The sequence below is a fragment of the Callithrix jacchus genome, chromosome 4, assembly GCF_049354715.1.
Source record: "Callithrix jacchus isolate 240 chromosome 4, calJac240_pri, whole genome shotgun sequence".
Lineage (NCBI taxonomy): Eukaryota > Metazoa > Chordata > Mammalia > Primates > Cebidae > Callithrix > Callithrix jacchus.
In genome coordinates, this window is record NC_133505.1 from 167,822,012 (window position 1) to 167,846,383 (window position 24,372).

The 24,372-nt window shown below is 48.8% G+C and overlaps 1 protein-coding gene across 7 annotated transcripts in view; it reads right to left on the reverse strand.

Moving 5' to 3' along the window:
* PRKN (parkin RBR E3 ubiquitin protein ligase) overlaps positions 1–24,372 on the reverse strand; it is a 1,467,397-nt gene that overhangs the window by 22,042 nt on the left and 1,420,983 nt on the right. For all 7 annotated transcript variants that reach the window (XM_008995347.6, XM_035297759.3, XM_078370429.1 and 4 more), the window contains one exon: positions 20,247–20,330. In XM_008995347.6, the coding sequence (XP_008993595.3) occupies positions 20,247–20,330 (84 nt within the window). The remainder of the gene's footprint in view (positions 1–20,246; positions 20,331–24,372) is intronic.

Below are 24,372 nucleotides of genomic sequence, written 5' to 3' on the forward strand. Positions count from 1 at the left end.
GCCTCCTGAGTAGCTGGGACTACAGCCATGCACCACCACATCTGGGTAATTTTTGTAGTTTTAGTAGAGATGGGGTTTCAACATGGCCAGGCTGGTCTTGAACTCTTGACCTCAGGTGATCCACCCACCTTGGCCTCCCAAAGTGCTGGGATTACAGCACTATGCCCAGCCCAGAAGGGCATTTTTGACAATGATTCTAACAGTGGTGATTTCTGCTATGAGTGGAATGTGTACCAAGTGCCACAGATGAGAGCTCACAGAGTCGTGCCTCATGGCGGCCTCAACTGGTTCCTGAAGGGGAAGTGAAGTAGATATCTATCAACCTATTTTGAGATTAAAGGGGGAAATGGAGCAACATAAACATTAAGTAGCAGGATTATTAATAGGTACCATTTATTGGTTATTTTAAAAGTGCTTTGTGTTCCACTATTGCTACAAGTTGACATATGGGAAAAATCTACATTTGAGCTAGAAAAAAAGCTCATTTATATTTTTTATAATGGTGTTCTCTCGTTCATGGTTGGCTTAGGTCAGCAGTGAGCAAAATTATCAAATCAATGGCATTCTGAATGTGGAATCATCACTAACAGGATGGAAGAAGGAGTGAAAGCAGACAACAGAGCCTGTCTTTTGTGCAAAGGATAGTTATTCTGGTGCAAAGCAGACTATTATTTTTGCTAGAGTGGATGCAGAAATATTTTCATTCAAGAAACATTTGTTGGGTGTCTAAGATGTGCCAGGCCCTGTCCTGGACACTAGGGATACTTCCCAGTAACAAGAGAGACGACAGATAAATAGCAAGCCAGCAATCCCTGCCTTGTGGAGCTTCCCGGTCCCCGGTAGGGAAAGGTGGCTCGCAAACAGGCAGCACCGGAAGCACGTGCTAACCCACACACTGCTGCGTCTCCCCATGGCCCCTCTGGCTCTGAATCTGTAGGTCTGGGGTTGGGCTCAGGAACGGGCCACTTAACAAATCCTAGGTGATGCTGATGTCGCTAGTCTGCAGATCTATGGAGAACCGCATACACTGTGGTCAACAAAGACAGAGAGATTCCCCCCGCCTTTCTTTTCTTTTCTGAGACAGGGTGTCACGCTGTTGCCCAGGCTGGAGCACAGTGGAAAGATCACAGTTCACTACAGCCTGCAAATCCTGCGCTCAGCAATCCTCCCGCCTCAGCTGGGACTACAAGCGGCACACTCTTCTTTGCTCTGCTAATCTTCAAAAAAGATTTTTTGTAGAGACAGGGTCTTGCTTTGTTGCCCAGGCTGGTCTTCAAGTGACCCTCCCACCTTGGTCCAGTGTGGGACTGCTGGCGTGAGCCTCTGCACTCTTTCTTCTCTGGGAAACTGCAATCTGCTCGTCAGGCCTTCCATGACTGGGTGAGGCCCATCCACGTTATGGAGGGTCCTCTCCTTAACCCCAAAGTTAACTGACTCTGGATGTTAACCACCTCTACAAAAATATCTTCACAGCGACACCTTGACTAGCGCTGGATCCAACAACTGGGCGATGCAGCCCAGCCACACTGACACAGAAAATGACCATCACAGCTAGGCTGAAACTCCTGTTTGAGGCCAGATCCTGTTTCACTTTAAGCCCCCTCTGCTTGTCTTGGATTCCTCCCAGACAAGGGTGGGAACACCTGGTCTTTGCTGAAAGAAGGTAAATGCAACCCTGGAGAACAACCATGCTGAGCCTACATGAGCTGTGCCTCTGTGTTTACAGGGGTGCTGAGTTAAATGTGCTATGCCTCTGTGCTTTGCAGGGGTGCCGAGTTAAATGTGCTATGCCTCTGTGCTTTGCAGGGGTGCCGAGTTAAATGTGCTATGCCTCTGTGCTTTGCAGGGGTGCTGAGTTAAATGTGCTATGCCTCTGTGCTTTGCAGGGGTGCTGAGTTAAATGTGCTATGCCTCTGGGTTTGCAGGGGTGCTGAGTTAAATGTGCTATGCCTCTGTGCTTTGCAGGGGTGCCGAGTTAAATGTGCTATGCCTCTGCGCTTTGCAGTGGTGCCGAGTTAAATGTGCTATGCCTCTGGGTTTGCAGGGGTGCCGAGTTAAATGTGCTATGCCTCTGTGCTTTGCAGGGGTGCTGAGTTAAATGTGCTATGCCTCTGTGCTTTGCAGGGGTGCCGAGTTAAATGTGCTATGCCTCTGCGCTTTGCAGTGGTGCCGAGTTAAATGTGCTATGCCTCTGGGTTTGCAGGGGTGCCGAGTTAAATGTGCTATGCCTCTGTGCTTTGCAGGGGTGCCGAGTTAAATGTGCTATGCCTCTGCGCTTTGCAGTGGTGCCGAGTTAAATGTGCTATGCCTCTGGGTTTGCAGGGGTGCCGAGTTAAATGTGCTATGCCTCTGTGCTTTGCAGGGGTGCTGAGTTAAATGTGCTATGCCTCTGTGCTTTGCAGGGGTGCCGAGTTAAATGTGCTATGCCTCTATGCTTTGCAGGGGTGCTGAGTTAAATGTGCTATGCCTCTGGGTTTGCAGGGGTGCTGAGTTAAATGTGCTATGCCTCTATGCTTTGCAGGGGTGCTGAGTTAAATGTGCTATGCCTCTGGGTTTGCAGGGGTGCTGAGTTAAATGTGCTATGCCTCTGGGTTTGCAGGGGTGCTGAGTTAAATGTGCTATGCCTCTGGGTTTGCAGGGGTGCTGAGTTAAATGTGCTATGCCTCTATGCTTTGCAGGGGTGCTGAGTTAAATGTGCTATGCCTCTGGGTTTGCAGGGGTGCTGAGTTAAATGTGCTATGCCTCTATGCTTTGCAGGGGTGCTGAGTTAAATGTGCTATGCCTCTGTGCTTTGCAGGGGTGCCGAGTTAAATGTGCTATGCTTCTGGGTTTGCAGGGGTGCTGAGTTAAATGTGCTATGCCTCTGGGTTTGCAGGGGTGCTGAGTTAAATGTGCTATGCCTCTGGGTTTGCAGGGGTGCTGAGTTAAATGTGCTATGCCTCTATGCTTTGCAGGGGTGCTGAGTTAAATGTGCTATGCCTCTGGGTTTGCAGGGGTGCTGAGTTAAATGTGCTATGCCTCTGGGTTTGCAGGGGTGCTGAGTTAAATGTGCTATGCCTCTATGCTTTGCAGGGGTGCTGAGTTAAATGTGCTATGCCTCTGGGTTTGCAGGGGTGCTGAGTTAAATGTGCTATGCCTCTGGGTTTGCAGGGGTGCTGAGTTAAATGTGCTATGCCTCTATGCTTTGCAGGGGTGCTGAGTTAAATGTGCTATGCCTCTGGGTTTGCAGGGGTGCTGAGTTAAATGTGCTATGCCTCTATGCTTTGCAGGGGTGCTGAGTTAAATGTGCTATGCCTCTGTGCTTTGCAGGGGTGCCGAGTTAAATGTGCTATGCCTCTGTGCTTTGCAGGGGTGCCGAGTTAAATGTGCTATGCCTCTGTGCTTTGCAGTGGTGCCGAGTTAAATGTGCTATGCTTCTGGGTTTGCAGGGGTGCTGAGTTAAATGTGCTATGCCTCTGGGTTTGCAGGGGTGCTGAGTTAAATGTGCTATGCCTCTATGCTTTGCAGGGGTGCTGAGTTAAATGTGCTATGCCTCTGTGCTTTGCAGGGGTGCCGAGTTAAATGTGCTATGCCTCTGTGCTTTGCAGTGGTGCCGAGTTAAATGTGCTATGCTTCTGGGTTTGCAGGGGTGCTGAGTTAAATGTGCTATGCCTCTGGGTTTGCAGGGGTGCTGAGTTAAATGTGCTATGCCTCTATGCTTTGCAGGGGTGCTGAGTTAAATGTGCTATGCCTCTGTGCTTTGCAGGGGTGCCGAGTTAAATGTGCTATGCCTCTGTGCTTTGCAGGGGTGCCGAGTTAAATGTGCTATGCCTCTGTGCTTTGCAGTGGTGCCGAGTTAAATGTGCTATGCTTCTGGGTTTGCAGGGGTGCTGAGTTAAATGTGCTATGCCTCTGGGTTTGCAGGGGTGCTGAGTTAAATGTGCTATGCCTCTATGCTTTGCAGGGGTGCTGAGTTAAATGTGCTATGCCTCTGTGCTTTGCAGGGGTGCCGAGTTAAATGTGCTATGCCTCTGTGCTTTGCAGTGGTGCCGAGTTAAATGTGCTATGCTTCTGGGTTTGCAGGGGTGCTGAGTTAAATGTGCTATGCCTCTGGGTTTGCAGGGGTGCTGAGTTAAATGTGCTATGCCTCTGTGCTTTGCAGGGGTGCTGAGTTAAATGTGCTATGCCTCTGGGTTTGCAGGGGTGCTGAGTTAAATGTGCTATGCCTCTGGGTTTGCAGGGGTGCTGAGTTAAATGTGCTATGCCTCTGTGCTTTGCAGTGGTGCCGAGTTAAATGTGCTATGCCTCTGGGTTTGCAGGGGTGCTGAGTTAAATGTGCTATGCCTCTGGGTTTGCAGGGGTGCTGAGTTAAATGTGCTGTGCCTCTGGGTTTGCAGGGGTGCTGAGTTAAATGTGCTATGCCTCTGTGCTTTGCAGGGGTGCTGAGTTAAATGTGCTATGCCTCTGTGCTTTGCAGGGGTGCTGAGTTAAATGTGCTATGCCTCTGTGCTTTGCAGGGGTGCCGAGCTAAATGTGCTATGCCTCTGGGTTTGCAGGGGTGCTGAGTTAAATGTGCTATGCCTCTGTGCTTTGCAGTGGTGCCGAGTTAAATGTGCTATGCCTCTGGGTTTGCAGGGGTGCTGAGTTAAATGTGCTATGCCTCTGGGTTTGCAGGGGTGCTGAGTTAAATGTGCTATGCCTCTGGGTTTGCAGGGGTGCTGAGTTAAATGTGCTGTGCCTCTGGGTTTGCAGGGGTGCTGAGTTAAATGTGCTATGCCTCTGTGCTTTGCAGGGGTGCTGAGTTAAATGTGCTATGCCTCTGTGCTTTGCAGGGGTGCTGAGTTAAATGTGCTATGCCTCTGTGCTTTGCAGGGGTGCTGAGTTAAATGTGCTATGCCTCTGTGCTTTGCAGGGGTGCTGAGTTAAATGTGCTATGCCTCTGGGTTTGCAGGGGTGCTGAGTTAAATGTGCTATGCCTCTGGGTTTGCAGGGGTGCTGAGTTAAATGTGCTATGCCTCTGTGCTTTGCAGGGGTGCTGAGTTAAATGTGCTATGCCTCTGGGTTTGCAGGGGTGCTGAGTTAAATGTGCTATGCCTCTGGGTTTGCAGGGGTGCTGAGTTAAATGTGCTATGCCTCTGGGTTTGCAGGGGTGCTGAGTTAAATGTGCTATGCCTCTGGGTTTGCAGGGGTGCTGAGTTAAATGTGCTATGCCTCTGGGTTTGCAGGGGTGCTGAGTTAAATGTGCTATGCCTCTGGGTTTGCAGGGGTGCTGAGTTAAATGTGCTATGCCTCTGGGTTTGCAGGGGTGCTGAGTTAAATGTGCTGTGCCTCTGGGTTTGCAGGGGTGCTGAGTTAAATGTGCTATGCCTCTGTGCTTTGCAGGGGTGCTGAGTTAAATGTGCTATGCCTCTGTGCTTTGCAGGGGTGCTGAGTTAAATGTGCTATGCCTCTGTGCTTTGCAGGGGTGCTGAGTTAAATGTGCTATGCCTCTGTGCTTTGCAGGGGTGCTGAGTTAAATGTGCTATGCCTCTGGGTTTGCAGGGGTGCTGAGTTAAATGTGCTATGCCTCTGGGTTTGCAGGGGTGCTGAGTTAAATGTGCTATGCCTCTGTGCTTTGCAGGGGTGCTGAGTTAAATGTGCTATGCCTCTGTGCTTTGCAGGGGTGCTGAGTTAAATGTGCTATGCCTCTGGGTTTGCAGGGGTGCTGAGTTAAATGTGCTATGCCTCTGTGCTTTGCAGCGGTGCCGAGTTAAATGTGCTATGCCTCTGGGTTTGCAGGGGTGCTGAGTTAAATGTGCTATGCCTCTGTGCTTTGCAGGGGTGCCGAGTTAAATGTGCTATGCCTCTGTGCTTTGCAGGGGTGCTGAGTTAAATGTGCTATGCCTCTGTGCTTTGCAGTGGTGCCGAGTTAAATGTGCTATGCCTCTGGGTTTGCAGGGGTGCTGAGTTAAATGTGCTATGCCTCTATGCTTTGCAGGGGTGCTGAGTTAAATGTGCTATGCCTCTATGCTTTGCAGGGGTGCTGAGTTAAATGTGCTATGCCTCTGGGTTTGCAGGGGTGCTGAGTTAAATGTGCTATGCCTCTGGGTTTGCAGGGGTGCTGAGTTAAATGTGCTGTGCCTCTGGGTTTGCAGGGGTGCTGAGTTAAATGTGCTATGCCTCTATGCTTTGCAGGGGTGCTGAGTTAAATGTGCTATGCCTCTGTGCTTTGCAGGGGTGCTGAGTTAAATGTGCTATGCCTCTGTGCTTTGCAGGGGTGCTGAGTTAAATGTGCTATGCCTCTGTGCTTTGCAGGGGTGCTGAGTTAAATGTGCTATGCCTCTGGGTTTGCAGGGGTGCTGAGTTAAATGTGCTATGCCTCTGTGCTTTGCAGCGGTGCCGAGTTAAATGTGCTATGCCTCTGTGCTTTGCAGGGGTGCCGAGTTAAATGTGCTATGCCTCTGGGTTTGCAGGGGTGCTGAGTTAAATGTGCTATGCCTCTGTGCTTTGCAGGGGTGCTGAGTTAAATGTGCTATGCCTCTGGGTTTGCAGGGGTGCTGAGTTAAATGTGCTATGCCTCTGTGCTTTGCAGGGGTGCTGAGTTAAATGTGCTGTGCCTCTGGGTTTGCAGGGGTGCTGAGTTAAATGTGCTATGCCTCTATGCTTTGCAGGGGTGCTGAGTTAAATGTGCTATGCCTCTGTGCTTTGCAGGGGTGCTGAGTTAAATGTGCTATGCCTCTGTGCTTTGCAGGGGTGCTGAGTTAAATGTGCTATGCCTCTGTGCTTTGCAGGGGTGCTGAGTTAAATGTGCTATGCCTCTGGGTTTGCAGGGGTGCTGAGTTAAATGTGCTATGCCTCTGGGTTTGCAGGGGTGCTGAGTTAAATGTGCTATGCCTCTGTGCTTTGCAGGGGTGCCGAGTTAAATGTGCTATGCCTCTGGGTTTGCAGGGGTGCTAAGAGACACATGTCGTCTCTGTGCTTTGTAGGGGTGATGAGTTTAAACGGGCTCTGCCTCTGTGCTTGCATGGGACAACTGTGGAGCGGGTGAACCATTTTCCTCACACGTGGTCAACATGCTTTCCTGTGGAGTGACGATATTTTGTCCCCCCTGCCAGCCCCACTTTTAATGAAGGATTTATGGGGGCCAGGATCCAGCTCTTAGCTTTTCAAATCTGCACACCTCTCAGAAATGCTGCTTCTGGGGACACAGTCCTTCGATTCCCTCCTGCCCGTGTGGGCTGGGCCACTGTGCAGGTGTGGCTGCGGTGCCTTTCAAAGTGGCCTTCACTCCGTTTTCCCCCTCATTTTATTTTTGTTTCTTGCACAATCCAGCATTTTCCTTAAGGGTTTAGCGCCATCTGGTGCATCAGAGGCGCACTGCAGCTGCTTCCCTCCTGATGCTGAGTGAGGTGCAGAGAATTGCCAGGGGCGCTTTCCTTTGAGGAGATCCAAATGCCGGGTAAGGTATGCAGTGTGTGTGCAGTGTTATGTTTGTGTGTGTGTTCTGTGGGTATGTGTGTTGTGTATATGTGTATGCGGTATGTGTGGCGTGTGTGGTGTGTTATGTGAGTGTGGCATATGTAGTGCATGTGTGTGGTGTGTGTAATGTATGGTGTGCATGTGTGTGGTGTGCATGATGGGGGTGTGGTGCATGTGTGTGGTATGTGTAATGTATGGTGTGCATGTTATGTATGGGTGGTGTGTGTGTTATGTTTGTTATACATGTGTGATGTGTATGTGTGATGTTTATGTGTGTGGTGTATGTATGTGTGGTGTGTGTGATGTATGTGTGATGTGTATGTGTGACCTTTATGTGTGTGCTGTGTGTGATGTGTGGTGTGTGTGTGATGTGTGTTACGTATGTGGTGTTACATATGTGGTGTTATGTATGTGTGGTGTGTGTGATGCATGTATGATGTGTATGTGTGACGTTTATGTGTGTGGTGTGTGTGATATATGTGTGGTGTGTGTGTGATGTGTGTTACGTATGTGGTGTTATATATGTGTGTGATGTATGTGTGATGTGTGTAAGTATGTAGCGTTATATATGTGGTGTTATGAATGTATGTTATGTTTATGTGTGTGGTGTGTGATGTATGCGTGGTGTATGTGTGATGTGTGTAAGCATGTATTATGTATGTGGTGTTATGTATGTGTGTGATGTTTATGTGTGTGGTGTGTGTGATGTATGTGTGGTGTATGTGATGTATGTGTGGTGTTTGTGACGTGTGTAAGTATGTGGTGTTATATATGTGGTGTTATGTATGTGTGTTATGTTTATGTGTGTGGTGTGTGTGATGTATGCGTGGTGTGTGTATGGTGTGTAGCTGTGATAACAAGTTTCTATAAAAATATTTCCACATTGCAAACTTGTTCTAGCAGCTTGTTTATGGAGTCTAGAACACAGGGTACAGACTTGTAAAATCAGGTTTGGAATTTACATTCAGATCTTTTTACCAACTCTGCTGGGATCCTACAAGCCCTCTGGAATCCAAGAGGCTTCGGGGCAGCACCATTTTCAGGGAAGGGTCCTGTGTGTCGGGCAGGCAAGGATCTGGTGGAGGCTGGACTGTGGCTGGACAGAGGTAAGAGCTCAGGGGACCCTCAGACCATGACCCCCACAGGGGAGAGAACTCAGGGGACCCTCAGACCATGACCCCCACAGATGAGAGAGCTCAGGGGACCCTCAGACCATGACCCCCACAGGGGAGAGAACTCAGGGGACCCTCAGACCATGACCCCCACAGATGAGAGAGCTCAGGGGACCCTCAGACCATGACCCCCACAGGGGAGAGAACTCAGGGGACCCTCAGACCATGACCCCCACAGGGGAGAGAACTCAGGGGACCCATATGCCATGATCCCACAGATGAGAGAGCTCAGGGGACCTGCAGAGGAAGGAAGCCCCTGGCCAGAAGCTGACACCCAGTGAAGTGCCCTGCAGCGGTTCTTCCTGTCACTCTGCTGTGCTGGAGTGACATTTGCAGAAGAGAAGAAGGGTTCTGTAGCACAGGAGTGCACGTGGAGAGGCCCAGCCCCCGGTCTGCATGGCCAGGATCTGCCTCCGAGGACAGGCGAACGGTGCCAGGGTGTGTGCCCACGCAAGTGTGCCTTCACCTGTCTTTCCATCCCAATCAATCTCATCTTTCATTTCCGCTCTCCACAGTGCCTGGCATTTTTAGCTTTCAGCCTTAAGAACCCAAACCCTAAAGTTTCAGCATTCTGTAGTACTTTGCAAGCTACACACGGCTAAACACACGCTCGCTTCATTATTTATAACTTACTGGCCCTGTGTGGCAGGCGGCAAAAAGGCTCTGAGCCTTTGAGCGACTGGCTGAGGAAATCGAACCTGGCCTTTGAGGCCGAACCCGAAGGACGCACTGGCTTTCATGGGGCTCTGTTGCAGCCATTCCATCCCATCTGCACGTCCACTTAGGCGGCGGGTCTGGGGTCACGGACTCAAGAGCAGTGGCATCAAACCTGCTTCACTTAAACCAGCAAGCACTTCAGAAAATACACTCCCAAGTCACGGGGGATCCGGAGCTCTGGGAATGATAAATGACACCCGCCTCCCACTTCTGGGACTGCGCTTGTGTGTGAAGGCAGTCAGGGCTGAGAGACGGCTCTGTGGGGAGATGTGGGGCTAAATGTAGCAAAGATCTCGGGTCCCTGGACCAATGCTGTCCTCTGCTGAGGGAGGTGCACCTCCCAGCCTCTCCCTGACTGCAGCTCTGAAGGGGTGGGGCTCGGGAGCATGGGCAAGGGGCCAATCCTTGGGGACTGTGAATCCCGCATCTTGATTGCAGGCTCCAGCCTGGATTTCCCTCTGAGGTGGTCTAGGCATCCATTCCTTTGCCCACCGAACCCCTCTGCTGAGATGCCCACAATGAACGTGCGTCTCCCTGAACAACCTGCTTCAGTTTCTGTCTCTTCTTCAAACCAGCAGCACTACCAGGGCGCCCAGCTAGACATTCCTGCTTCGACATCCACCAGTCACGTTTCACCCTGTCTGTGGATCCTACCTCAAGCCCGTCCCTTCCTCTGTATGCCCCTGGCCACACTCCTGGCGCCTGGCATGTCTCTGGTCTGGCCCTTTTAGGGGGTGCTCTGCTGCACTCCCAGCCCCACCCACCTTGGGTCTGAGGTCCCAGCATCACATCGCGGCGGCCGGGCAGCTCATGCCCGCTGGTGGAGGGCAGATGCGAAGGGCCCGCCTCTAGCCTCCTACCTCTGGCTCCCCTCAGTCTTCCGTGGCAGCTGCACTGCAGCTGGACTCCATTCTGCCCAACCCTGCTTCCTTCTCTTCTTGAAGGTGCTGTTGAGAGCACCCCTGAGAGAGAGATCCCTGCCCGCAAGTCTCACCCGTTTCCCTGGCAATGTATAACCTGTGATGCTTGGTCTCTGGAGAGTCATAGGAAGCAAACTCTACAGTGGAGTTAGAGTTGGAGTCCCTCCTGCCAGTGACCAAAGAGGATCCCATCCCTGTTGGGAGACAGCACTGGAAGCTCTGAGGGGGCCCCCAAGATACCTACAGGCCAGTAGGAGCATCCCCGTAAGGATTTTGGGGGTTCAGCAGCTGAGAACGATGGACCACTTGCAAAAGAGCCCAGGCAGGCTACCGAGCCCTGTGGAGCTGGAGCATCTGTGCAGTAACCTGTCTTGAGACAGAAGCAGGGCATCCAGGACCAGGCCCAAGCAGGCCCATGGGGCATGAGCGAGCTGCACAAGCAGGTGGTGAGACCCCCGTCCACCCACACCGTAGCGTGACTGCCTCTCCCTGGGCTCACAACCAGGGCCCCATGGTGGGGCGGTAACCCTCTACTGTAACCCTCTTTAGGGTTGAAAGAGGGTGGGGAGAGGAGACCCTGTCAATGGGTAGACCCCTGGGCAACACAGCCACTGTGGTCTGAGTGTCTGCATCTCCCCAGATGCATATGTTGAAACCTAATTGCTAAGTTGGTGGCATTAGGAGGTGAGGCCTTTGGGAGGTGATTGGGTCGTATGTCAGAGCCCTCATGAATGGGATCAGTGCCCTTAGAAAGAGGCCCCAGAGAGCCCTGCCTTGCCTCTTCCAGCATGTGAGGGCGTAGCTAGAAGACGTCATCTACAAACCAAAACGTGGCCCCTCGTGAGACCCCCAAATCTGCTGGAGACAATACTTCTCAGCCTCCAGAAAGGCAAGGAATAAATGTGTGTGGTTCATAAGCCGGCCAGTCTACAGTATTTAGTGACAGCAGCCCAAAGAGATGAGACAGCAACTGACAGGAGACCATGTGTAGAAAGGAGAGTCTCGAGTTAGGAACAGGTGCAAGCTCCTGAGCGGAGGCAAATGTCTTCAGCTTCCTGAAGGGCAGGGATGGAGAAACTCTGGAAGACTGAGGACAGGTGAGACACGGAGCTCTGCAGAGCAGGCACGTGGACAGACCCGTGGGAGGGGCAGGACCTGTGAGCAGGTGTGCACAGCGCGGCAGAGCGCACAGGAGCGCACTTCGACAAGCAGATGAGCAATCCCGCCAGTGGGCCGCCGCCAGCCTCTGTCACTGGCCACAGCAGTCCTGGGCCAGGGCGCTCCTGCATGGGGCAAGCATGGTGGTGAGGTGAAGCCCTGCCAGGCCCCCCAGCTCGGGCATCCCCCTGTCTGCCACACTGCCAACATTAAGCCTGCCGGCAATGAAGACCGACAGAGTCCTGAGTGTGGCACCACTCCTCAAGGAGACCAGCGAATTGGCCAGTGGTGCCAGGTGGGTCACACTGTCACCTGGGAAGCTGCAGACACTCCATCTTGACAGGAAGTGACTCCTATTCTGGGTGCAGGTTTGCCTTTCTTGGCAACAGAGCCTCAGCCAGCACTAGCATCTGCAGGCTGCCAGAACCCGGCATGACACCGCATTGTGTCCCAGTGGGCTCATGCCCACGGGGACACTAGTCCTGTCACATATCCTGCTGCCCAGAAGCTGCTGACCTGATGGGACTGATGGACCAGGCTTACAAGTTGCAGTGGGAGCTGCACTGAGATGAGGGTGCTGTCCTCTAAGATGGGGGTTACACTCTCAGTCAACAATTGCCATGGTGTGGTGAGTGTCTCCGGCGGGTAGAATGCAATGGTTCAGGAATCAAGGGGCGGAAGTAGGGATGGCCCCCCCACCACTCCCAGAGCCCACTTGGAACGTATGCTCTCCATCTGTGCAGTCTGGCCTTGCACATAGAGGCCCTGGCTTCCAACATGGGAACACTTCTACCAGAGAACACAGCAAGAGTTCTGGTCACTTTATGTTACATTTGCCAAGTGATCAGCAGGCCAGAAACGGAGTCGCCATCCTGGAAGGGATAACTGATTCTCAGGAGGAGGCAGGGCCGCAGTTTTGGAATGGAGCATTTAAATAGGAAGAATGCATTTGGTACCCAGGTGGCTCACTGTGGCATCTCTTGGTCTTCCCCTGCCCAATTTCGATAGCAAATCGTTCAGTCGCCATGGCTTTAGAATGGCAGGCATACAGGAGCTGGGACCCATCAGGGACCATGTTTATGTCACCCCACCAGGTAAGCCACCTTGAAGTCTTATCTGAGGGTGAGGGGAGTCTAGAATGAGTAGGAGAGAAGGAAGTCAGCGGCAGCTTCAAGACTAGCTGTGGCAGCACGAGCTACATACAGTTCACCCGGCTAAACTTCCATGTGCACACCTCCCCAGTCCCTCATTCCACAGAGCAAACGTCTCTAGGCAGTGCAAGGGGCAGACTGTGCGGATGCTGTCAGGCTGACCAGACCCCTCCTCCGGGACGGATGTCCCCACTGCCGCGTGTGTCAGCAGCAGACAGCTTTCTGCCAAGTCTCCGCTCAGGAATTGTCCCCTGCTGAAGGAAGCGGCTTCTCCCAAGGTCACTCTTCCTCGTGGGGGAAGCCCACATTGAAACCCTGGCCTGTGCATGGCGATGGAGGGCCTGACCACTCTGTGTCCATGCAGAACAACTCGGAAGCTCACCCACCACAGACCTCCTTCTAGGGCTGGCTGAAGCGCTGCAGGGCAGCTCCGCCTTCCTTCAGTCCACCTCGTGCGATCACCCACAGCACCCGCCAGTACACAGCCTGCACTCAAATCTCAAGCATCTCAGGTTTTCTTCCCGGAAAACACAAACTATCACAATTCCCTACTAAATGTTTTTTATATTACAGCCAGAGATCTTCCGAAAGCATCAATCTGATGATGTCAGTCTTTAAATAAAAATCTCCAAATGCCTTCACTGCCCTGAATTCCAAGCTCCTGCCCGTGACTGACAAGGCCCTTCATTTCCTGGCTCTGTCTCCAGCCTGGTCTGAGGCCACAGCCACCATCACTTTACAGCACAATCAAGGGAGTGTCTTCCACTTGGCTGAACGTGTCGTTCGTGTTCATCTCCAGAACTGCACACCTTGTCTCTTTGCTTAGAATAGTTCCTTCCTGGCCCAAAGAGCTCATCCCTATAGGTCTCAAATTTCACTTTATTTTTTTCAGACAGGGTCTTGCTCTGTCACCCAGGCTGGAGTGCAGTGGTGCAACCCTGGCTCACTGCAACCTCTGCCTCCTGGGTTGAAGTGATTATCCTGCCTCAGCTTCCCAAGTATTTGGGACTACAGGTGCACACAACCACACCCGGCTAAGTTTTATATTTTTAGTAGAGACGGGGTTTCACCATATTGACCAGGCTGGTCTCGAACTTCTGACTCAGGCAATCCACCTACCTCAGCCTCCCAAAGTGCTGGGATTACAGGTGTGAGCCACCATGCCCGGCTCAAATTTCACTTCTTCCAATGAACAATTCCTCTAACCCCGTGGAAAACTGGCCAGGTCCCACTTCTATGCTTCCATTGCGTCCCAGACGTTCTCTTTTGTGCCTCTCAGCATACAATATTTTCATTATTTGTCAAACTGTTTTTCCACGTCACTAGATTACAAATCCGATGAGAACAGAGGCCAAGGCCAAGTCTCTCTCTTTCTCTCTCTATGTATATTTTGAGATGGAGTTCGCTCTTATAGTGCAGACTGGAGTGCAATGGCGTAATCTTGGCTCACTGCAACCTCCACCTCCTGGGTTCAAGTGATTCTCCTGCCTCAGCCTTCTGAGTAGCTGGGATTACAGGCATGCGCCACCACGCCCACCTAATTTTGTATTTTTAGTGGAGACAGGGTTTCACCATGTTGGTGAGGGTGGTCTCGATCTTCCGACCTCAGGTGATCCGCCTGCCTTGGCCTCCCAAAGTGCTAGGACGACAGGTGTGAGACCAGGTCCAGCCCCAAGTCTATTTCTAATGTTGTATCCCAAATGCCTAGTACTATGTGCATGGTGATAAAAGGTGCTTTATAAACGCGTACTGAGCATCCTTCGTTTTCCTTCTTTCCACGAGTTATAAGAAACTCACACTCAGGTGGAATGAAGTTCAAAGGCACATAATGTAGGAAATGTAACACAAAGTTGCAGCCCAAACTCCACCTGTAGGTGTGTTTGAGATTTTTAAAGAATGTTCATTCTCAACATTAAGAAAATAAAGATATTTAACAAAAGCATATGGATTTCATGCTACTGACATCACAAAATCACACTGGAAGGCCTGGTACCACTGGGCTCATATTTCTGCTAGGTAAACATGGACCTGAACCGGGAAGCTGTGCAGTAGCTGCCCCCCCAACCCCTCACAACAAGCCACAACCACTCCAGTTTGCCACAAACCCCCCCCGGCCCCCCATGGGGCCAGCAGTCATTACGCTTGCAGGCTTTGGCGTTGGTGTGTTTCTGTTGTTGTTCTGTTTGTTTTAGTAGGAAAAGCAGAAGAAAAGTGAAAGTTATCTTTGTAGCCTTATCAAAATACTGAAAGACCCAGGACGTAGGCTTCGAGTCTGCTTCCCGCATTTAAGGGTTGGCATCTGAGTTGGCCATCCTGGTACTGTGTTTGACAAGCCAGCAGCAGCCCACTCACCTCCATCTTTCAAAAGGCAGAGTGACCAGTCAGAACAGTTAAAGCACATTTCTGCTTTGTTGGGACCAGAATGGTCATCAGTGCTGGCTGGTGCTGCTCGCAAAGACCTGGGTAGGATAATGGTCTGGGGCTTGGCAGCTCTGTGGCCCTGGTGGCCACTCCGTCCCTCTACCTTGCCCATGGACAAAGTCTATCGCAAAAACTTGAGATAAGGCTGAAAATAAGATGGTGTGTTTGAAAGTGCTTTGTAAATAAATGCCATACAAGTGCACATGATTATTTTTATCCCAAGCAAATGGTGGCTTTATTTTTCTAATTTAGGAGGCAGACGGAAGGAACTGAGGTTCACTGTGGAAATGTAATTTTCTCTCATGATTAAAAAGCTTCCCGAGGCAAAATCCAGCCCTGAAGCTACTGTCCTTTCTTGTCCAATACTTGCCCAGCTTCATGGTAGGGAGGGAGGTGTGTGGATGAAAGAGGGATTTGTCATTCATTCAACAAACATGTAATGAGTACCTACTCTGCGCCAGGCACTGAAGGATACAGGGTGCAACAGGCACACACCCTGCGCTAACAAAGCCCAGACTTTTTGTGAAGAGACAGAGAAATGATACTTCAATGGGATGAATGTTGTCTGATAGCTTACAGGATGTAGAGTAGTGGGGAGGGCGGAGGGCTTCTAGAGGAGGTAACATATGATCTGGGCCTAAAAGGTAGAGCAGGAGTCATGGCTGGAAGGCAGGCGTGGGCACATTCCCCTCAACACGGTACATATATTGGAGAGAGCAGCTGCTGTTCCCAACTACTTAGATCACTGACATGGATCTCCTCGGTGGCTTCGGATAGCAGCACTAAAAGTCTGGAAGTCTCAGTCTGCCCTCCTGTTGAGTAGGGAGAGCAACATAACTACTTAGAACCACTGGGAGAATGAATCAATTTATGTGGTTTGCAAGAGCAAGTGTTTAGTTATTAGAAAGTCCCCAGGGGGACTACGCGGAAGGAACTGGAACACGGGGAGGAGAACAGGCAGGGAAAACCGAGGGAAAGCAAATGGGATTGGACTCTCATTAGTCAGTGATGGATTGATCTTCTGTCAGTGCTTTCCCAAACTCCCAGCTGTTTCAACTTAAACCGTGTTCAATATCCTAAAACCAATTTAAAGGCAATTTTTGAGATTGCTTTTTTTAAAAAAATATCACATTAATCAAGAAATGCGTTAAGTTATAGGTCAAACAGTCTAACTGATAGGAAAAGCTGATTGGGACCCAAGAGCAATGGGCTTGCCTGGCTGGAGAATGTGACCTGAAGAACGGAAACCATCAACGCTAACGGGAAGAACAGCGGAAGGAATCACAAATGGCTCAAAGCCAAGACCCCTGCAACTGAGTGGAACTGGAAGGAAAGTGTGAAGAGGGCTGATGAGGGCGGTTAGTTAGTATTAGCAAAATTCAGACAGGAGAACACATCTAAAGCCTTCAGTTCCCAGGGGGGCTGCAATTAGGTTTTCATTGTGAGATGTGGAGAGTGTCATCTTTTCAGATTTCAGGTCAGTGAAACAGCAGAGGTCATCCTCCTGGAGACCATGCTGTCTGAGAGAAATGTAGGGAACAGAAAGTAAGCCCTCTGTATTAAAATAAAAACCCTTCATTCTATGATAGAATTGAATTGGGTCGTGAAATTTGAGGAAATAGCTTGTTTGGTTTGTGCCTTCCCGTGTCCAAGAGCAGCTACGGTTGAAATAAGGAAACTTAGGAAGGTTGGTAAATTTGCTCACAGAGAAGGTGCTGGTTCTTCTGTATTTTTCCCCTCTCTGCTTTGCATCTGGAAGGCTAGCTCTCAGGGACTGTGCCCCTAGGATCCCTTGTGGGTGGCTTTGGTGGGGTGTGACCCATGGGAAATATTAGCAAGAGATCGGATGGTAGGAGGCAGGAGGCAGCATGTCCCTGCTCACTCCCTTCCCATGGTGGGAATATATCTGGGCAATGCTGGACACCCCATGATGACACCTCCTGTCACAAGGCCCCTTCACGGCTACAGCTCATGGGCTTAAGGAACTCATTTCCTCCCCCTCCCTCTGCAGGCCTGGGGTGGCCATGACTCCCCACTGATGCTTTGTCTGAGGCTCTCGCCCTGTGCCCCCGCCCGCCTCTGCAGGTCATCCCTTCCATTAACATCTCCTCCTGTGCCCATCTGGGTCAGCTTCTCTCACTTGAGGGACCCTGATCGAATCAGAGATGTAGAAAACCTGGCAGCAAAGTCCCCGTTAGTTGCTTTCTGTTCTCTGGCCACTGCTAACCAGCAGACATCTTTGTTTGTTTTGTTGTATATTTTTTTGAGATGGAGCCTCACTCTGTTGCCCAGGCTGGAGTGCAGTGGTGCGATCTCAGCTCACTGCAACCTTCACCTCCCGGGTTCAAGCGATTCTCCTGCCTCAGCCTCCTGAGTAGCTGGAACTACAGGTGCGTGCCACCACGCCCAGCTAATTTTGTATTTTTTGTTTTGTTTTGTTTTTGTTTGTTTTTTTTTTTGAGACGGAGTTTCGCTCTTGTTACCCAGGCTGGAGTGCAATGGCGCGATCTCGGCTCACCGCAACCTCCGCCTCCCGGGCTCAGGCAATTCTCCTGCCTCAGCCTCCTGAGTAGCTGGGATTACAGGCACGCGCCACCATGCCCAGCTAATTTTTTGTATTTTTAGTAGAGACAGGATTTCACCATGTTGGCCAGCTGGTCTCGAACTCCTGATCTCATGATCCACCTGCCTCAGCCTCCCAAAGTTCTGGGATTACAGGCGTGAGTCACCATGCCCGGCCAGCAGACATCTTTTTAGTTTGTCTGGTTGGTTTGCTTTGTTTTCAAATAAGAGGATTGGAGGCTGGGCCTGTGACTGGGAGCTAGAAGCAGGAAGGACCTCGTATCCTGCGGGTCCAGCTGCTGGGCCTCTTCGTCCTGAGTTCTTTCTGGGATGACCCTGGCGTGGAGTAACTATACCTCCTCAGAATTCCTATCATACCAGTTGCTTGTGAAACCTCTGCGGCATTGAATGAAGAGAAGCTCCAGGGGAGCAGGGACGTTGTCTTGCTCTTTGTCCTGAGGGCCTAGAACCACGGATTTGTTGAATGAATGAAATAATGTCTCACCAGGAGCAGTGGCTCATACCTGTCATCCTGGCACTTTGGGAGGCTTGCTTGAGCTCAGGAGTTCAAGACCAGCCTGGGCAACATGCTGAAACCCTGTCTCTACAAAAAATACAAAAAGCAGCCTGGTGTGGGTGACTGGTGCCTGCAGTTCCAGCTACTTAGGAGGCTGAGGTGAGAGAGTTGCTTGAGCCAAGGATAAAGGGTTTGCAGTGAGCCAAGATCACACCACTGCACTCCAGCCGGGGCAACATAGTGAGATCCTGTTTAAAAAAATGAAGTTTCTTTATAGATGCTACCATCACTCAACAAACCATGTATTAAATGTCTATGCAGCAGATGTCGTCTTGGGCCTGGAAACACAGGGACGCAGAGGGACACGGTCTGGTTGCAGAGATTCTGGCCTCTGCAACTTTGTCCGTGTGGCGCCCTCTGCTGGAATGTCCTTTACCACCCCGTCCGGCTGTCCTGACAAACTCTGACCCACCTTCCATGACTTTTCCAGGGAAGCCTGGAAGCGTTTTATATAGTGCTATAGAGTTGCTAAACTTTGGCTTAGCATATTACCATAATTACGATATTCATTTTCCAGTAAGTGTCCCCCCATGGCTCCCCTGTGAGCCTCTGAAGGGAAATATATGTTTCAATGCATTTTTCGAGAGAGTCTGGCAGCTGCTTGAGCCACCCAAACGCTGCATTTAGTGTCTGCTAATTGACATTGTTTGCAGACACAGTTCCCTTGATATTGGACATCTATGCTTTAGGTCATCTCTAACTTTCTTTTTCCTAGTTTTCTGAATCCAGTATTAAGGTTTTAATAATTGAGAAACATTTAATTTAGTCTACTTCAATCTTTAACACCAAGGTTGGGTGGTTCCTCTTGATTGAAGAATGAATGGGACTAGAGAGGGAGGGTCAGGTGCCTGGATGGCTTTAGGTTACGCAATGCTCTTCTTCCCCTTACAGCTACTGTTTCCAAATAAATACCGTAGATGCCAGAGTATCACTTCGTGGAAGCCTCTGTCCATGTTTGCAGTCTCAGAGCATATGGATGTAAATTGCTAGACTAACTCCATTTCCCAGAGCCTCAGGCGTACCTGCCTCCGTTACAGCGATCCTGAGGCAGGGATCTCTGGGCCATTACTGCTTCCGCTGTCAGTACCTGGTGAGCTCGCGTTTGAATGTCCCTGAGCTAAAATAAAATCAACAGAAAGAGCATTTGCTGCCTGGGCTATGGAAATGGGGACTCAGTCCCAAATCCGCTCATATCCTCATGTCCGGCAATTTAGGAGCAGATGAGAAGACCCAAATTCACCAGTGCTATTTATTTAGCTAATATTGGATAAACTCATCTGCAGAATGCCGTATTGGGATACACTTATTCATGCTCTGATTTTAGAGCATCGAGATCTTTAACATTCTCTGCTGTAAAATTAAAATGTTTTGGGATTTCTGTGTCTGTTTATTAGGTTCCTATCAGAAAAATGACTAAAGCATTTGTTTGCAAAGATTTGGTGCTTAAACGCTTGTTAACATCTACAATGAGAGAAAAATAACGAGAAAATTCATCCACCGTGATGACGCTTTTAACTCTTTTTCCCTGAAGGCTTGGTTGATCATAATTCATAAATAAAAGAAAATGAGTGTGCATTTTCCTAAGACTGAGACAGCGCCTTACAGAGTGAGGCTCTGTCAGCACATTCTTTACCTAATGAGGACTGAAACGCCAGTTGGCACAGGGTATGACGCTGCTGAAAGACAGTGATATCCTTACATCATGTAATACTTCTGGACAAGACACTCGTGGAGGCATTTTCACCAGAGTCTAAATTAGGGCATTAAAACAATTGAAGTGGAGTTAGTATTGATTTCTCTGATTTAGAGACTGTTAAATTGTTTTATTTCCCCTCTAAGGACTCCCTTGAAAATGCTCACATGCCTCGTGCCTGTTCCATGTCTGCCCAGGGAAAAGCTATCTTGGACACGTCCCACATGGCCACGGGGAAGTCTACGCTGTGCCCCGAGGAGGGGAGTCATTCTGGGAGAAGCCAGGGTCCCCATTCACATGGCTACCAGTCAGCTACCAGTCTGCTTCTTGCTTTTTCAGAATGGAACTCTCCGTGACCTCCAGGAAACAGCTCCAGTCCCCCAGTCCCCCACCGTGCCAGTAGTCCTGCTTGGAGGAAATGAGTAGGGCATTCTGTACCTGAGGAATTGTTCCTGAGGCTTCAGATAGGGCACTGCACTCCCCTTCATGATATGCTTCTTTACACTCCCGGCAGAAGGCAAACTGCGAAAGAACACATATCCGTTAATTAGGGACATGACGTTGCATTTGGACATAACACATTTTCCTTTTTCCAAACACATTATATTCATTCCTCTGGCTTGTGCAAAGGTTTCTACATCAAACTGCTATTTTTGCAAAAAGAAATCAAGTGATATTTTGATGTGATTGTTCACTCTTCACTGAAGAGTGTTCCAAGCACCACAGCAGGGCTACAGAGATGACGAGTCACAGTCCTTCCTTCAAGATGTTTCCACTCTGGTAGAGGACACAGTGATATGGTTTGGCTGCATCCCCACCCAAATCTCATCTTGAATTCTAGTTCCCACAATCCCCATTATGGGAAAGACCCAGTGGGAGGTAACGAAATCATGGGGATGGTTTCCCTCTCGTTATTCTCGTGATAGTGAGTGAGTTCTCAAGAGATCTGATGGTTTTATAATGGGCTCCCCACTTTGCTCAGCTCTCATTCTTCTTCCTGCTACCATGTGAAGAAGGATGTGTTTGTTTCCCCTTCTATCATGATTGTGAGTTTCCTGAGGCCTCCTCAGCCCTACAGAACTATGAGTCAATTAAACCTCTTGCCTTTATAAATCACCCAGTCTCAGGTATGTCCTTATAGCAGTGTGAGAACAGACTAATACACACAGAAACGCAAATAAATACCCACAGCAAAGCTTAATTGGTATTAGAATATAAGGAAACAAACTTAATTCAAGATGTTCACATTCAATGTTTGTTTGCATACATAGAAGATTTATATGCCCATGTCAGTGGACTTACTTTAATATTGAAAGCGTATTACAGAAAAAGAAATGGGTGGCTATGGGCTGAATTGTGCCCTCTCATAATTGATAGGTTGAAGCGGGAACCTCAGAAAGTGACTGTATTTGGAGATAGGGACTTTAAAGTGATCACGGAAGCTGAGGTTGTTAGGTGAGGCTTTATTCAATCTGACTGGTGTCCTTACAAGAAGAGGCAATTAGGACAGAGACACGGACTGAGAGATGATGACCAGCATTCACCATGGGACTGAAGATGCCCAAGGGAGAAATGCCCTCTTCCTGCCATCTTTTTTTTTTGAAAGAAAGAGAAGGAGAAAAGGAGGAGAGAGAACAAGAGTCTTGCTCTATTGCCCAGGCTGGAATGCAATCTAGAAATAGGTATTAAAAACCTCTTTTATGCTGATGATTGTGATTAACAGCGGAGACAGGAAGGAATAAGGAAAGAAAATAACAAACAGCCAAATTTCAAAATAGGTGTAATGTGATACTAAAAAAAATGTATGTTCTGTGGACCTGGGGTGAAGAATTCTATAAATATTCACTGAGTTTACTTGTTCCAGGTCTGAGTTCAAATCATAAATGTCTCTGTTAATTTTCTATCTTGTTGATCCATCGAATATTAACAATGTGGTGTCAAAGTCTCCCGCTATTAGTGTGGGAGTCCAAGTCTCTTTATAAGTCATTGAAAACTTGTCTTATATATCTGGGTGCCCCTATATTGGGTACATATATATTTATGATCATTGACTCCTATTGTTGCATTATCTTTTTATCGTTATGTAATGGCCTTCTTTGTTTCTTTTAGTCTTGGTTACTATTGTAGTCTATTTTGTCAGAGACGAAAGTTACAACTCCTGTGTTTTTTTTTGTTTTTCTTTCCTCTCCATTTGATTGGTGAGTCTTCCTCCAACCTTTTGTTTTGAGTCTTTGTGTGTCCTTGCTTATGAGATGGATCTGGATACAGAGTGCCGATGGGTTTTGACTTTTTATTCAGTTTGCGTGTCTGTGTCTTTGATTGGGACATTTAATCCATTTAAATTCAGGATTAATATTGAGATTTCTGAGTTTAATATTGTCATTTAATGCTGGCTATTTTGCCCATTAGTTGATATAAATACTTCATTGTGGAGATACTCTTTATCTTTTGGTAAGTTTTTGAGATGACTGATACTGGTTGTTCCTTTCTGTGTGTAGTGCTTCTTTCAGAAGCTCTTGTAAAGCAGGCCTGGTGGTGATGAAATCTCTGAGTGCTTGCTTGTTCATGAAAAATTTTATTTTTCCTTCATTTATAAAGCTTAGAGATTCTAGGTTGAAAATTCTTTGCTTTGAGGATATTGAATATTAACCCCCACTCTCTTCTGGCTTGTAGGGTTTCTGCTGAGAGATCTGCTGTTAAGTCTGATAGGCTTCCCTTTATGGGTAACCTGACCTTTCTCTCTAGCTGCCCTTAGAATTTTCTCCTTTATTTCAACCCTGGTGAATCTAACGATTATGTGCCTTGGGGTTGCTCTTCTTGAGGAATATCTTTGTGGTGTTCTCTGTATTACTTGGGGTTGAATAGTATCCTGCTTTGCTAGTTTAGGAAAATTTTCCTGAATAATATCCTGAAGAATATTTTCCAGCTTGGATTCATTCTCTCCATCGCATTCAGGTACACCTATCAAACATAAATTAGGTCTTTTCACATAGTCCCATATTTCTTGGAGACTTTGCTTATTCCTTTTTACTTTTTCTTCTCTAATCTTTTCTTCTCGTTTCATTTCATTAAGTTGGTCTTCGACCTCTGATATCCTTTCCTCTGCTTGATCAATTCGAGTGTTAAAACCTGTGCATACTTCTCGGAGTTCTCGTATAGTATTCTTCAGTTCCATTAATTCACTTATATTCCTCTCTAAATTGTCTATTCTCGTTAGGATTTCGTCAAATCTTTTTTCAAAGTTCTTAGCTTCTTTACATTGGGCTAGAACATGTTCTTTTAACTCACAGAAGTTTCTTATTATCCACCTTCTAAAGCCTGATTCTGTTAATGGGATGCACTCGTTCTCCATCAGGCCTTGTTCCCCTGTTGATGAGGAACTGTGATCCTCTGTAGAGGGAGAGGCATTCTGATTTTGAGCATTCTCAGCCTTTTTACGCTGATTTCTTCCCATCGTTGTAAATTTATCCACCTGTCATCTTTGTAATTACCAACTTTCAAATTAGGTCTCTGAGGGGACGTCCAACTTGTTAATTCCCAGGGCCGAAATCTGAACAACCCACTGCACTGGCTAAAACAGCGGCATCAAGATTCTTGGTACTTTTCTGTCCAGGAGTCTCCTGTCTGGCTTCCCTCCTGAATCCCTTCTTCAATCAACTCCAAACGTCCGCCAAAAGGGGAACCAGTCCCATTTACTCTGCACCAAGAACCGATGTGCTGGGGCACCGGCAAAACTGCAGCGCCGGCTGCAAGAGTTGCACTGGTGACCCGTGGGGCTCCTCCACTGGGAATTTCCTGGTCCTTGAGCAACAAAAATTCGTCTGAAAGTGTGGCGTCCTCTCATTCTCTGCACTTTCACTGGGAGCTACAGGCCTGAGCTGCTAGTGGTCTGCCATCTTGGATCTCTCCCAAGATGGCAGGATCTCTACCCACCATCTTACAAAGAAGAAAGCTGGAAGAGTGAATGCCAGCTAGGCTTGTTCAGGGCTGTCTGTCTGCAATCCATGGACCCCTCCAGAAAGCACATTCCATTCTCATTGTCACCAGCCATGCTCTGAAGTGGCTGTCATGGCTGAGGGGTGGGTCAGCAGTGGAACACACTGGATTGGAGTCATCATCCCATCCCCTGCCACCTGAAACACCTTGGGAAAACTGCCTTGGTTTCTGTGCCTTGGTTTCCCCCTGAAAATGCCAGGATAACAATGATAGCTATCTCATATGACCCCTGGCAGAGGTAGTGAGATAGCACATGCTGAGTGGCTGCAACCACAGCAGATGATGTGTTCTAAACTTTAAGGAGATGGCACCAGCCAGGGACTATTTTGCCCCTACTCCATTGCTGAGGAAGAAGTTTCCTCACCAGAGAACTGGTTTCTTTCAATGCTCATTTCTTTAATAGGCAGTGGGCAACATCTCCCACAGCAGAAACTGTATTGAGAGAAGGCATTTCAGCAGAGAAGAGAGGTGCTGTCCACAAGTATGGTGTGTAGATGATGGTGGTGGTCTTGGGGCACAGAGGCAAATTGACAGTATCCTCTTTCCCTTGAGAGGTGGGCTTTATGTC